Source organism: Paroedura picta, chromosome 7 (genome assembly GCF_049243985.1).
Source record: "Paroedura picta isolate Pp20150507F chromosome 7, Ppicta_v3.0, whole genome shotgun sequence".
NCBI classification, from domain to species: Eukaryota; Metazoa; Chordata; class Lepidosauria; order Squamata; family Gekkonidae; genus Paroedura; species Paroedura picta.
Window position 1 is genome coordinate 79,134,050 of NC_135375.1, and position 16,271 is coordinate 79,150,320.

General features: G+C 42.0%; 1 protein-coding gene across 5 annotated transcripts in view; it reads right to left on the reverse strand.

Moving 5' to 3' along the window:
• TTC39B (tetratricopeptide repeat domain 39B) overlaps positions 1-16,271 on the reverse strand; it is a 78,233-nt gene that overhangs the window by 48,600 nt on the left and 13,362 nt on the right. For 3 of the 5 annotated variants that reach the window (XM_077345105.1, XM_077345108.1, XM_077345107.1), the window contains exon 2: positions 8,986-9,020. The exons of 1 other annotated variant lie outside the window; for it this stretch is intronic. In XM_077345105.1, coding sequence (XP_077201220.1) covers positions 8,986-9,020 — 35 coding nt within the window. Of the gene's footprint in view, positions 1-637; positions 934-8,985; positions 9,021-16,271 lie in introns of those variants that run through there. One more of the 5 variants, XM_077345110.1, reaches the window with a different exon arrangement.

A 16,271-nucleotide genomic window follows, 5' to 3' on the forward strand; every position in this document is an offset into this window, starting at 1 on the left:
GATTAGGACAGAGTAATCTTTTTTTTCTGTGACTTTTTGCAACTCTGCAATATTTTACATAAGTTACTGAACATTAATCTTAAATAATTTCTGTTGCCCTTCTTAAGTAATTTTTGTAGAATGCCCTCAAGTATAATCAGGTTCCCCCCCTTTATTTTGAGACTACTGATTCTTTACTATAAGCTTCTGTAATGAAGACAAATTTAAGTTATTAGACATCATCTATCTATGAGTTTAAATAAACTCTAAAACACCACACTGTACAGTCAGGTCAGATGTGTTCTATTGTGACAGTTTCAGGAACATATCCTGAAATACACATCTTGCAGTATATTGCATCTCAGGCAATTAAAGCACTGACATCAACAGGAAAAAAATGACGACTGCAAGAAATAAACTATGATGGAGTGAGGAAAAAATAAACCATGCCTTAAACAACTCAATGGTTAATATTTACCATGGACAATCAAAGACATGCTGAACTCACTATATTTTCATTGCAAAATATAATTCACTTCTATAAAAACCATCACTTTAAACCAATTTACACACACACACACACAAATTGCAAATACTCCCTCACTTATTCCCTCAATATCAGTTAATACTTAGTAAAGACAAGACATAATATACTCACAGAATTAAATGATTAGATAACTTCAGATGGAAGAAATGCAATCAGTATAGGGAGACAAGCCTCTGTCAGCCACGTTTTGTTTCCATCAGAAACAGAAAAGCCAGCAGAAAGCACCCAGCGCATATTCCATTTTCTGTATTTTATTCCTCAATACCCATGGGGTTCTTATTAATTAGTTATCAAGCAGAAGAATATAAAAGTTCATGCAGCAGCAGTTGGCATCACAGGAGTCCTCCATAACAGAATTTAAAATAAATGTCAGTTGGAATAGCTGCAGCTACAGCAATGCTGGTAGATGAAGCCTCTGCAGAAGAGGATGATGGGAAATTCTCCAATCTCTACTGCAGCCTAATTCTAATCCATCACTATCTAGCAGCAAAGGGAAAAACTGAAAGCAATTCAAGGATTCATATATTTAAAAATTTTAATAAAGTTACCTCAATGTTTTGCATTTAATTTATCATGAAATGTTTAAAATCAAATAAAAAGGTAAGCCAGACTATTTCACATTTAAATGACAGAAGTGTTTAATAATTCAGTTATTCCTGTTCTAAATACAGTTTTACAATAAGTAATGAGAACACTAAATATTTACTGGGAAACTACCATCTATTATTCTTCAAAACATTAATAATTTTCTAAAAGTTTATAGCTGTTATTTAAAAGGAGCTAGCTATAGATATCCTGTCACGTAAGAATCAAGGATATCTTGGAAGACATGTAGCAAGAGCATGAAAAAATGAAAAATGAAAAAGCCAACATAAAATAAATCCTTTAATAATGGTTCCAAGGAGCAACTAAAGAGATTTCTAGTAGGCTTCCTTCAGTCTTCAATGACATTTCAGTAATTCATATTCTCAAAGGAAGCATGTTGTTGCCCCTTTTGGGCCATGGAGGAGAAGGCTCTGGCTCTAGTCAAGGCCAAATTGATTTCTTCAGGACCAGGAATTACCAAGCTGTTGGAATATACAGAACAAGTTGCTCTTTAGGAAACATAGACAAACAGATGGTCCTTGAGGTATACAGGACCCTGATCACATATGTCCTTGAAGGTGAGCACCAGGACCTTAAATCTGATTGGGTATTCAATTGGTATCCAGTGAAGCTGTTGAAGGATTGGTGTAATATGTGTTCCCCATGGTGTTTGGGAGAATAATCAGGCAACCACATTTTGGACCAGCTGTATATCTGGAGCAGGGATAAGGGAAGGCAGTAATCTAGACTAGTGGTGACTGTTGCAGGTGGAGGAATGTCCAGATTCCTGACTGACTGCATTGTTCTAAGTTGATCACCGATGGGGAGACATGCAGCCTGGTCTGACCCTTTCCCACCTTTCCAAACAACCTCTGTCTTTGAGGGGTTGAGTTTCACACGACTATGATGAAACCATTCCACTACAGCCTCCAGGCACCTGGCCAAGCAATCTGGGATTTCAGGCTGGCCATCTATTAGGAGTTCAAGCTGGGTGTTGTCTGCATATTGGTGACAACTCAAGCTGTAGCTTCAGACCAGGGCAAGAGGGTGCATTAAAATGTTGAATAGTGTTGGGGAGAGTATTGGTCCCTCTGGGATTCCATATTAGAGTTCACAGTGTTGCAACTGGTTCTCTCTTATTACCACACTTTGTCCTTGACCTTGTGGTGCCCATGGGCACCGGGTGCCTACCATGATCTTCCAAACAATTCCAAATAAGTGGGTGGAGCCCCTTTTGCAGAGCAAGGCTTCTGATTGACTGTGCAGATTTTTAAAAAATGTTGCTTTGGCAGTAGCTACCATCACAGCACAAGGATCCACAAGGCGTTACTGGTGTTAAACTGTGGAAACATTTTGTGGCCGGCTCTGCCTCCTATGGAAGCCATTTAGTTGCTGTGCCAGAACTGCAAATATGCCTGCAGGCACAAGAAGGCTGGAAACTCCTAATCTACGTGTTCAAAGGGATGAGTTGGGATGGAAGCAAAGTGACAGACGATTGGAAAACTGAAAGAGAACCCAGTACACAGGGAAGCTAAGGGACCAGTGTGTGCAAAATCAGAGCTGAAGGACAACAGCAAATAGGCAAAAAAGTGGTATCAAAGAATAGTCTTCTGTCAGAGGTAGGAAAGCTAAATAAAGGCAAGGCAAAGTAAAGCTGGGAAGCCTCACACAATTTCATCAGTGGCAGCAGGATTTCTATGTTGAAGCATGAAGGGAAATATGCAAGCTTTGGAGAAAGAAGATGATTTAAATATTCATATCTTTTAACTACTTTGTTTTGCTATAACAGATTCAAGCCTTGGTAACATTCCTTGGTTCTACCTTTTTAGAAAAACATTTGTGGGATAATGATATTTCAATTTGAATGTATGATGAAGTTAAACTCTGATACTACTATTTAAAGACATGAAATGTTAGAGTAGGAACATTTTCCCCACTTTTTCCTCTTGAGGCATCTCCCAGACCATCTCCCAGAAAACAGCTATCTGGCCACTATGAATTTTGAAACTCTGTACACTTAACATCCCCCTTAAAGATGAACTACAAACCATTAGAAACATCATCCCTGCCAAAACCACAACAGATCTTAAAACTGTATTCTGTATGTTTGTTTACACCCACAACTATTTCAGGTTTAGTTACAACTTATACCTTCAAATCAATGGCACAGCTTCGGGCTCCACAACATGACATTTTCATGGTGAATCTAGAACAGTGTTTTTTGAACTCCTACTCATTGGCACCCCCCTTCAAGGATCGCTGCCTTGTTGTGGCAAGGGGGCTTGCGTAGTTCAGTGAAGCTATGAGCTATACCGTGCAGGGCCACCCAAGACGGACAGGTCATAGCTGAGAGCTCTGACAAAAGGTGATCCACTGGAGAAGGAAATGGCAAACCACTCCAGTATCTTTGCCATGAAAACTCTATGGACAGTTCCAATAGGCATAACGATATGACGCCGGAAGATGAGCCCGTCAGGTCGGAAGGTGTCCAATATGCTACTGGGGATGAGCAGACGGCTAGTACAAGTAGCGCCAGAATGAATGAAGCGACTGGGCCAAAGCCGAAAGGACGCTCAGTTGTGGAAGTAACTGGTGGCGAAAAGACAGTCCGATGCTGTAAAGATTTTTATTCCATAGGAACCTGGAACGTCAGATCCATGAATCAAGGTAAGCTGGACGTGGTCAAACAAGAAATGACAAGACTGAACATCGACATTTTAGGAATCAGTGAACTAAAATGGACAGGAATGGGTGAATTTAATTCAGATGACCATCAGGTATACTACTGTGGACAAGAATCTCGTAGAAGAAATGGAGTAGCCTTCATAACTAATAAGAGAGTAGGAAAAGCAGTCTTGGGATACAATCCCCAAAATGACAGAATGATCTCAGTTCGAATCCAAGGCAAACCATTCAACATCACAGTGATCCAGGTCTATGCCCCAACCACTGCTGCTGAAGAGGATGAAGTTGATCAGTTCTATGAAGCCCTACAACACCTTCTAGAAGCAACGCCAAAAAATGATGTGCTTATCATCATGGGGGATTGGAATGCTAAAGTAGGAAACCAAAAGATAACTGGGATAACAGGCAAGTTTGGCCTTGGAGTACAAAATGAAGCAGGGCACAGGCTGGTAGAATTTTGTCAAGAGAATACAATGGTCATAGCAAACACTCTTTTCCAACAACCCAAGAGACGACTCTACACATGGACATCACCAGACGGTCAACACAGAAATCAGATTGACTATGTGCTCTGCAGCCAAAGATGGAAAAGTTCTATCCAGTCAATAAAAACAAGACCAGGAGCTGATTGTGGTTCAGATCATGAGCTTCTTGTTGCAAAATTTAGGCTTAAATTGAAGAAAGTAGGGAAAAGCACTAGGCCACTCAGGTATGAACTAAATCATATCCCCAACGAATACACAGTAGAGGTGACAAATAGATTTAAGGAATTAGATCTGATAGACAGAGTGCCTGAAGAACTATGGACGGAGGTTCGCAACATTGTACAAGAGGTAGCAACTAAAACCATCCCAAAGAAAAAGAAATGCAAGAAATCAAAATGGCTGTCTGAGGAAGCTTTACAAATAGCTAAGGAGAGAAGGGAAGTGAAAGGCAAGGGAGAAAGAGAAAGATACACCCAACTGAATGCAGAATTCCAGAGAAAAGCTAGAAGAGATAAGAATGCCTTCTTAAATGAACAGTGCAAACAAATAGAAGAAAACAATAGAATGGGGAGGACCAGAGATCTTTTCAAGAAAATTGGAGATATGAAGAGAACGTTTCATGCAAAGTTGGGTATGATAAGGGACCAAAATGGTAGGGACCTCACGGAAGCAGAAGAGATTAAACAAAGGTGGCAAAATTATACAGAACAACTATACAAGAGCGAGCTTAACATCCCTGATGACCACAGTGGGGTAGTTACTGACCTGGAGCCAGACATCCTGGAATGTGAAGTCAAATGGGCCTTAGGAAGTCTGAGCAATAATAAAGCTAGTGGTGGTGACAGCATTCCAGTTGAACTATTCAAAATCTTAAAGGATGATGCAGTAAAAGTGCTACACTCAATATGCCAGCAAATTTGGAAAACTCAACAATGGCCACAGGATTGGAAAAGGTCAGTTTACATTCCAATCCCAAAGAAGGGCAATGCCAAAGAATGTTCAAACTGCCGCACCATTGCACTAATTTCTCATGCTAGCAAAGTTATGCTCAAAATCCTACAAGCTAGGCTCCAGCAATATGTGGACCGAGAACTTCCAGAAGTACAGGCAGGATTTCGAAGAGGCAGAGGAACTAGAGATCAAATTGCCAACATACGCTGGATCATGGAGAAAGCTAGGGAGTACCAGAAGAACGTCTACTTCTGCTTCATTGACTATGCTAAAGCCTTTGATTGTGTGGAGCACAACAAATTGTGGCAAGTTCTTAAAGAGATGGGAATACCAGAGCATCTTATTTGTCTCTTGAGAAATTTATATGCAGGTCAAGAAGCAACAGTGAGAACTGAACATGGGATCACTGACTGGTTCAAAATTGAGAAAGGAGTTCGGCAAGGCTGTATACTGTCGCCTTGCCTATTTAACTTGTATGCAGAGCACATCATGAGAAATGCGGGATTAGAGGAGTCACAAATTGGGATCAAGATTGCAGGGAGAAATATCAACAACCTCAGATACGCAGATGATACCACTCTAATGGCAGAAAGTGAAGAGGAACTAAAGAGCCTGTTGATGCGGGTGAAGGAGGAGAGTGCAAAAGTTGGCTTGAAACTCAACATCAAGAAAACAAAGATCATGGCATCCGGCCCTCTCAATTCCTGGCAAATAGATGGGGAAGAAATGGAGATAGTGACAGATTTTATTTTCCTGGGCTCCAAGATCACTGCAGATGGGGACTGCAGCAAAGAAATTAAAAGACGCTTGCTCCTGGGGAGGAAAGCTATGGCAAATCTAGACAGCATCCTAAAAAGCAGAGACATCACCCTACCAACAAAAGTGCGTTTAGTCAAGGCTATGGTCTTCCCAGTTGCAATGTATGGCTGCGAGAGTTGGACCATAAGGAAGGCCGAGCGTCAAAGAATTGAGGCTTTTGAACTCTGGTGCTGGAGAAGACTCTTGCGAGTCCCTTGGACTGCAAGGCGAACAAACCGGTCAGTCCTAGAGGAGATCAACCCTGACTGCTCTTTAGAAGGCCAGATCCTGAAGATGAAACTCAAATACTTTGGCCACCTCATGAGAAGGCAGGACTCCCTGGAGAAGAGCCTAATGCTGGGAGCGATCGAGGGCAAAAGAAGAAGGGGACGACAGAGAATGAGGTGGCTGGATGGAGTCACTGAAGCAGTAGGTGCAAACTTAAATGGACTTCGGGGAATGGTAGAGGACAGGAAGGCCTGGAGGATCATTGTCCATGGGGTCGCGATGGGTCGGACACGACTTCGCACATAACAACAACAAACTCATTGGCACATCTTCTTTACTTGAGATTCATTGATAACATATTCATAGTCTGAAGGAACCCATGTAAAGGAAACCCTTGAAAGGTTTCGCTAGGCCTTCAACAGCTTCCACCCCACTATCAATCTTAATATGAAGTACTCCACCCAAGAAATAAACTTCCTGGACACCACAATACAGATACATGTGGGACGCATAACTACTTCATTACACTGGAAACTGAAAGGCCAGTAAACATAGCTACATGCCTCCAGCTATCACACCAACCACATCAAACAATCTATTGTCTACAGCCAAGCCTTACACTATAGTTACATCTGCTCCAATCATTCAGACAGAGATACTCAAAGGATCCACAGCAGGCATTTTAGCAACTGCAATATTCTCCTGAAGTGTTAAGAAACTCAAACCAGTTCAATGTATTATTATTTTATTTATTTACTAGGGGCAAAGCCTGTTATATCCAGGATTACAACGGGCACTAGAGCTTGGCCGTGCGAAGAGGAAGGGGAGCAGCTCTCCAGGCTGTAAGGGCATGGGGTTGAATGTGTGTGTTGTGTTGGAGGTTGTGATGCCGTGGTGACAAATGAGGGCATGGGTGTGGAGAGATGGGTGTGAAGAACCTGTGGTTTGGAATGTTCGTTGAGTGTGGAAGAGGACTGACCTTTGGGAATTGTAGCAGAGTGGTTACTAATGAGCTTTCCAGAGCCATGCCTTCAGATATGTGAAGGGAAAATCAAATTGGAGACTTTTCTTAGGGAGAGATTTCATAGTAATCAATTCTTCCCAGTTCTGCATCATTTCCCTTCTTGTGTGAATTAGGCCACAGACACCGTAATGTCCCCCTGCCATAATACACATGGGGTATTCACAGTACACAGGTGTCCCCCCTGCTCCTTCTGTCTCCATTTTTTCAGTTTTGACCTTAGTAAGTTTTTTTAATATTGGTGTTTTATTTGCCAAGCCAAGCTTGAAATAAGTCACTTCAATTCCCATGTCTCTCCAGCCATTTACTTGTTCACAGTTTCAGGCTGTAAATATTCTTTATTTAGATCTTCTTTCACTTTCCAGACTCACAGGACTGATGCTGATCTGTCTGTCTGTGCCTTAGAATACAAACAGTTGCTGGTAAAGACTGGCCAAAGCCCATAGCCCAGGAGGGACACACCCACACCATTCACTCCCAACTGCAATCTGCAAGCCTCTACCATGGTCTCTAGTTTGCTTAGGTGTCTGGGTTCTCTCTCAAACCCTGCTCAGTCCTTCCTATTCTGGTGGCTTCATCTCTACTGCAGGTGTTGGCACCTTACCCTGTCTCTCCACTACTGCTCTCCCCTTCCATCTTCCTGAACACTGGACTTTAAATCCTATATGTAGCCATCTAAGCCTTATTCTCCAACAGTGGAGGTGTGTCACATCTGTCCATTTTTCCCCTGCCCAAGCTTTGTGAAATGTCTTACTGTCACTCCCATCCTGCAGGGCAAGTTGGCCAACCAGAGTGATATAATTATTTCTTCTTACCTTAATGCTATATAAAGGTGGATATTATCAATCATTAACATTTGGTATTTATATAATGCATTTCAACCAGGACCAGGGCCTTTTTAGTCCTGGACCCCACCTGGTGGAATGACCTCCCGGAAGAGCTACGGGCCTTGCGGGATTTACCAGCTTTCTGCAGGGCCTGCAAAATGGAGCTCTTCGCCAGGCTTATGGTTGAGGCCAGCGCCTCCGCAGTAGATCGTACCCTCCCCCCCCCCAGGGTTATGTTTGCGGTGATTCTGTTCTCCTTCCCTTGGGTTATGAGCTGTGTGGTATAATGCCACCGTTGCTTGGTTTGGATTGGTTGGGTTAGGTTGGGTTGCTGGGCTTTTTAGGAGATTTTATTGTATTAGGTGGTTTTTATGGGGGTTTTATCCTCGTGACCCGCCATGAGCCTTATAAGTCAAATAAATGAATAAACAAACAACTTTTCAAAATTGATCACAGATTGTCTTTGAATCGTTTAAGTGGTTCTTTACCATTCAATAGGAGCATACTTTGCTACCTTCATCCCATGTTCCTCTTGGGATGGTTAAAGACCCAACTTTACAAGGACAGGACCAATTACACAGGTCTTTCCCATTTTCTTTTTATGATGTTCTTGACCATCTTTTAAATGTAATTATTAAGAAATGGTAAATAGTGTAAATTAAACATGAGTCAGCTCTGATCTGAAGATCCTTCCCTTCAGTCAGTAATCATGTGTTGGAGAGAAAAAGGAGTAGCAGAGCTGGAATGAAGGAGAAACAGTGTAGGCAATTACTGAAGGTTGAAAGAACAAAGTAGACAGTTCAACTTTTAGATTTGTTTTATACCTTTCTATTCCCTTTCTCTTCTACTTGCAGAATAAGACAATAAAATCTCACTTACACTGGGATGTTTTCAAAGGCATCTTCAAAGCTCTCCTGTAAATTTAGCAAGAATTCATTATTAGTAAGTTAAAGATAGCAGCTATCTTGCTATAAAAATAAAGTAGCAAGTTTCTTTTCATAGATTGTACATTCACACCAAGCTTCTATCTTGAGAATCAGGGATAACTAATATTTCTGGTCAGATCTGCTTTTCCATCCATAGAATCATAGAGTTGGAAGGGGTCTCCTTTGTCATCTAGACTAACCCTCTGCACTATGCAGGACACTCACAACCCTATCACTCATCCACTGTAACCTGCCACCCCCTTGAACCTTCACAGAATCAGCCTCTCCGTCAGATGGCTATCCAGCCTCTGTTTAAGAATTTCCAAAGATGGAGAACCCACCTTCAGCCAGTCTTTCTCAGAATGTAAAAGATATGGTAGTGATAAATATGAATCTGTGTCTTAACCAATCATATGGAACTGAGAAACACAGACCTAAAGACAAATTATTTTAGAATTTGATGTCTCTGGAGCATAATTTTTACTATAAGTTTGAGTCCAGTGACACCTTTAATACCAACAAAGTTTCATTCTGGGTATAAGGTTTTGTGTGCATGATGAAGTGTGCAAACCTTGTTCTATTGCTTTAGACCAACATGGCTACCCATCAGAATATATATTTTGTACTGTTAACATAAAGAACCTGTCATTATGTTAGAAAAAGCTTTATGCAAAACATAAAACATACAACGGAATTCAAGCAATCGTTTTCTTGAGGAAACAATTCACCTATTTCAGATGTATAAATACTGAAAAATAATTATTCATTTTGGGTCTAAAGGAAACAGTTAATATTTCATTCCTGTCAAAGCAACAGTGATTTAAGAAAGCAGGCTTTAAAAAGCCCAGTAGAGAGCTTGATAAGGACACGTACAAGGACGGCAGCCTTCCAAGTTGCAGTCCAATTGTTTCAAAGAATGATTTCAGGACTGCCATCATTTGAAGAGTTTGGGGGAACAATGTAGAAATTGAAAAATGCTAAATCCTTGCTAAATAAGGAAGTACTCCTGACTAATGACTATTACTAGTGTTTACATAGAAAGCCAGCCCTCAAGTGCAAATTTCAAAGTGTTATCACACAGACAGAGGAGCCAGGGTATCCTACAAGTCTTGGGAAATCCTAGAAATCTCAGATTCTCATCTCCATGGCAGGCCTGTGACTGGGCATCCCATTGTATGCAGATTTCATTGACAATAAACCTATTGTTTATAGCCTTCTAAAAAAACATGGCTGTCAAAGAAGGGAAAATAATAGCTAAGATAGGGTTATGAAAGGAAAATGGGAACAGTATGGATAGGGCCTTTAAGAATGCACTTCTGTCTAGGCGGAAAGCAAATGCACTTGGAACCATTTCAAGAGAGGGTGCAATAAATCAGGATTCAGAAATTGTGTGCTGAAGAAGGGGGAAATCTGAAAGTGAGCAATTAGAAGATATCCTCTCAAAAAGTTTGTTTTGAAAGATAGAGCAATTTGACCTCGTAGAGGTCTTTCTGCCCCACCCTTCCCCCTCATGCCCAGTTACCTCCCACCTACATTTGCCTGGTTCATGGATGAGGCCAGGTTCACGCTGCCTGGGGAACTGTGGGGCAGACTTGTTGTGCTGGCTCCAGCTGGCTGGGCTTGGCAGGTTGCTTGGGCAGCATTGGGGACCCCTGTAGTCTTGCATCCCCATGTCCCTGGAGCTCTGGGTTGGATAGCAAGACCACAGCAACAGTTCCTTGGCTTCCCACCTTGCCAGGGAGGCAGGTCTCAGTGTCATTGCTGCCTGATGGAGCGGAACCAATCTGCTGCAGTTGGACTCCCTCCGCAGCCCTTGTTCCAATTCCAGGAGGTGGTGGCATCTGCTGGCAGCTTCTCTAAGCTGCCTACTCTTTGGCTGAGGTGAGGGGGGTCTCTCTTGGCCTTCCAGTAAGCTGTGTTGTGTTGGTTTCTTCCTCAGTGAGGTGGGGTGGTCTCCCAGTGGGCCTGGGACATCCGGGAAACATCCTGGACAGCCAGAATCAAATTCCATTAGAAACTACTAGATCTGACTAGCAGTTTGCATTTGGATCTACCCAAATATGTGTATTTTTCAGGTATACTTTGGCTTCCTAAATGTATTTTTCAGGGGGAGGGGGGCAATCATGAGAAAATCCTGGATATATTTGGGAATTACTGATAGATCTGAAAACAGCAAACAGCAATCTGCTCCTGCCCTTCAGTTGTTTGCTGGGCTTTAACGTTTGATGGGACTGAAGAAGACAGCCCAAGGTCAGCTGTGCCAAGGAGAGCAGACTGCGTTCGCTAGCTGGGCTTGGGACTGGCTTCTTATGCAGCCTTGTTTAAACTAGGCTGCAGGAGAAGTCAGTCCCAGAAGCCGCTGTGCTGCAGAGAGCAATCTGCTAGCAGCAGCACAGCAAATTTTGGTGCCAGTTTCTCCTGTAGTGTGGTTTAAACAGTTGGCATGCAGACCCTGGGTCCAATTTAAACAAGTAGAACCAGTATTTTTCTTTGTGGGTCTACTGGACCAGAAAGGATTAGTTTTCTGATGTAGATTTGTGTGTACTGCTGTAAGACTCTGATATATCAGTCACCATGTAGCTTAGAAGATGGAATATGAGAAGTGTAAACAAATTTAAAGGTTCCTTATATTTTCCAGTTTAAATAGCAACATTCTGGGAAGGACTGTTCTCCAGTATTCCTTCTACCACAGTACAAGAACACTGAAAAATACTGAATCAGTACAAGGTCACATCTTTATCTATTCATATTGATAAGTCAAAAGACCTTTCTGCTCCCTGGCTACTGAAGAATAACTCATGTATCTCCTAAGATCCAAGAAAAGACTATGAAAATATCTGCCTTAGGCTTTATTTCAGATGATTTCTCTGTAATGCTTAGATGAGAGCAACCTTTCAGATGCTTTTCCTAGTTCATGTTCTGTTTCTAGGACAGGACAAACTGTGATAAGCTCTAGATATTTTTCATTACTCTAAAGTAACTCTTATTAAAGAAAAATATTGTTGACCCCTAAGCTATAGCTTTCATGAGCTTATACAACAATTAAAAGGCGCTCTTCAACAGTTTCTCTCTAGTCAGTCACAAAATCTGGTATATATCCTCTTCCTTGTTGCCATGAAAGTAACAGGTATCTTTGTGTTCCTCATCTCATATATTTAGATGGCATATTTTCCACACAAACTCAATAGCAAGAATGTACTTGAGTGCTATTTAAGTTCCATAATTGCTTCAGACTAGCTACAGGCTCTCTGTACTGGGGTCCAGCATCCAAAACTTCTTAAGGCCAGAAAAAGTGATGGACTTTTCAGCACCACTAACATATTACGAGTCAGTGTATACTGGACCTGTATTGTCTTCAAGAATCTTTGTAGATGCCACAGCATTACCACTGTGGCCTTGGTTCTAAATGAAGAGAAGCAAGTTTCTCTGTTATAATACACAATTCATAAAAGCATTTCAATGACAACAATTCCCATGAAGCTACAATTTTGTCATTTGGGCCACCTCTGTTTGTCTGTCCTTGCACTGACCGATTATGCACTGGGAACTTTACTGCCCCAGCTCCCGTGCAGGAGCACAAATCGGGGCTGGATAAGGTGCACCAGGCCAAATGCTCCCCCGTGTGGGTGCAGGAAGAGATAGAGCAACCTGCCACGACTAAAACTCCAGCCTGAAGCCTGGCATGAAACCTCCAGTGCATAAACGGTCACTGTCTCCTTGCCTTTCCAGCTGCTTATTCTAAGGTCATTGTGCACAGAATTACACCCTTATGAACAAAACACCTTATGAACAGGGCTACTCAGAAGTAAGTTTCATGTTTATAATTAGGCTTACTCTGAGAACATCCTCTAAAGCAGTGGTTCTCATCCTCGGGGTCAGGACCCCTTCGGGAGTCGAACGACCCTTTCACAGGGGTCGTGGCAGGGCAAGCAGCTTGGCTGGGGGGGGGGTGCTGCTACCGTTGCTGCTCCTCCTGCAGGTGCCCGTGCTCAGCTGCCAGCCGCTCCAGCAGTGCCTCCAGTGCAGCACAGTCTCCCACCAGGTGCTCCAGCTGGTGGTGCAGCTTGGCGGAACACGAGGCAGAGCTGAACTGAGAAACCCCGAAATACAAAGGATCTTCACGCCATTGGTGAGTTTCGATTTAATTTCTATGAAAGAACACCTGCATCATTTTATGGTTGGGGGGTCACACAACATGAGGAACTGTATTAAAGGGTCGTGGCATTAGGAAAGTTGAGAACCACTGCTCTAAAGACACAATTCTGAGCCTAAAGTCAGCAGAACCACTAAACAGTGTTCATTGCATTAGTGTCAAGTCAATTTGCCACATCCATGCAGGCAAGTTTAACTGGATTTCTACTGTTGCATAAAGCTCTTAATTAGTTTGCCACAAATCCTTATAGACCGTTTATGCACTGGGAACTTCTGGGCCAAATGCTTCCCCGTGTGGGTGCAGGAAGAGGTGGGGCAACCTGCCATGACTAAAACTCCAGCCTGCAGCCCGGCATGAAACCTCCAGTGCATAAACGGTCATAATGGTGTAGATACTTCTGATGCTAATTTGTCTGTTGTTTAAAATTACATTGTATGTAGCTTTTATTTAAGAACATTTTAACTGGTCACTTCTAACTATTCTGATATAGGTTTCATTCTGAAATGTCACACAACCAATTTAAAAAGAAAGTCACAACCATGACCAGCTGAAGTCAAATATTTTGAAATCATATTAAGCATATACTTAAATTCCTACCAAAATACTTCAAAGCTTCCACCTTAGTGGAATTTCTCCTGCAGTTTTTAAACTTCACTTCGTCAAACTAATTATGAATGTTTTTTTCTTCTTCATGTTCTGTAAAATATATCATGGCTGATATATTTCCAGATTCTTGTGAAGCAGGATAAACATGACTTATTTGCATAGATGTTGACTTATTTAGGTGTAAAGAGAAAATGGTTGGGTAGTCCAAATTATATTTTAACATGCTTTAATGAAAGCTATATTGTCTAGCTGAAATGTGCCAGTTATATCTTGTGCCACCTATGTTTTGATGACTCACTGATGTAACAGTCATATTACAAACTTAGTGCCATGCTAATACACTTGTGTATTCCAGATAAGATTACATAAATACTAAACAAAGAACTCCATACTATAGATAAACATATCCAACATGACAGCTTTCAAATCAATAAAGGTATCACAAAAAGTATGCTTTCTTAGGTTGCAAGTTTAACTTCTTTAACCTCTCTTATCTTCTAAACCAGGGGTGGCCAGACTTACTCAACTTAAGAGCCACACAGGCCAAGTTTCAGATGTTTCAGAGCCACAAGACATGAGCAAGTTACACATGTGTTTATCATCAAATGCACATTTGGTAACAAACTTTTAATATAAATATTAAGTTGAAAATAAATATTGAGTTGAAAACAAAGGTGGCAAAGTTGGTGTGTCTGTTAAAAAATGTACAGACAGATCTGCAGTACACCCAAATTTCAGTATTTTCTGGGGGCAATATTGGCTGCAATGATGAAACAAGATGGCGGAAATGGAAGGCTGAGCAAGATTTTAGCAAATGATTTGAGCTTCATGAAACACTCGTAGCATTAATCTAAAATCTTCAAATAATAGAACTTTTAACTTTGTTTCCTCCCTTGCTACTGAATTAGGTGTTTTTTATCTTATCAGCTTTATAATGGTCTGCATCTTGTCTGAGTTCTGTTTTTCTGAATTTCTGCAAGGGACTGGCAGATGACTGATTTCCCTCCCATCTTTTACTGTTTGTGTGCTAAGTCAAGAATAAAAAAAGGAATGTAATAGGTTAGAGAAAACTGATGTCCTTGCTATGAGAGTCCAACACAGAAATCTGTGCATGAGTCTCTCTGCCATTCCTTCCACCCATCCCAAGGTCTTGGGTTGCCAACCTCCAGGAAGGACCTAGTACAGCACTAACAAGGAAGTGAGCAGGAGTTGCAGGTGGCAGTGGGACCTCATAAGAAACCCTGAACCCTTGCAGCTACCCCATGGTTTCACCAGCCCTGACTCAGAAGCAAGTTCACTCAAACAACGTGGCCCCCTCGCATTGGCTGCCCAGAGCTCACCTGGCTTCTCCATTTTCTACTCTGGAAAGGACTTATTGCCTTCACCTCCTTCTGAGCTGCTGGGAAGCCCAGCACTGCAGGCAAGTGCCTGGCTCAGCCCCAGCACCTCATGAACATGTGGCCACTTTTTAAAATGAAATCTTTGCATGATTGATCTAGCTTTGGAAGGGTTTGGGATCTTGGAAAACTACTCCTCTTCCTGGAGGCAGCTAGCATTTAGTCATATAACTGCAACCATTACTAGGACTCCAATCCAGTGGCGCACCAATCTAATGATGCTCCAGTGGATTGGAGCAACAATTACTGGGATTCCAATCTACTGGAGCGCCAATCTAATGAACCACCATACGATTATATGCTATTTACTACGCCGAGTTATGCCCTTCTGACCTCACTGACTGCAATGGACTCAGAAAAGTTTAACTCTGCCTAGGACTTAAGGTTCAGATCCTTTATATCAGCTTGGTGTAGTGGTTAGGAATGCGGACTTCTAATCCGGGTGAGCTGGGTTTGATTCTGCACTCCCCCACATGCAGCCAACTGGGTAACCTTGGGCTCGCCACAGCCTCACCCACCTCACAGGGTGTCTGTTGTGGGGAGAGGAAAGGGAAGGCGACGTAAGCCACTTTGAGACTCCTTCGGGAAGAGAAAAGAGGCGTATAAGAACTTACTCTTCTTCTTCCTCCTCTTCATCAATCCTGAACTGGATAGCCTAGGGTAGCCTAATTTCATCAGATTTTAGAAGCTAAGCAGGGTTAGCCCACATTAGTATTAGGATGAGAGAACATCAAGAAGTATCAGTGCTGCCATACAGAGGTAGACAGTGACAATCAGCTATTCTCTGAAAATCCTATGGGGCTGTAATAAGTTGGTTACAGCTTAAAGGCAACAACAAAACCCTATACCAAATGTACTGGCAGAGGCATCCACCTAATTGTGTTAAGAGATACTTGTCATGATAAGGAAATGCGAAGGCACCTTGTTTAACGCAAAGGAGATATTGATCCCCAGGCCTTTTTCCTGGGAACAAAGCAATAAAAGACGCAGATTTCAGGCTGACTGGATATGGTGTCCCTTTATGGAAACAAACAGGATGAAGATGGCTGTTTGCCCACCTGTCAGCAAGCGGCAAGATAGATT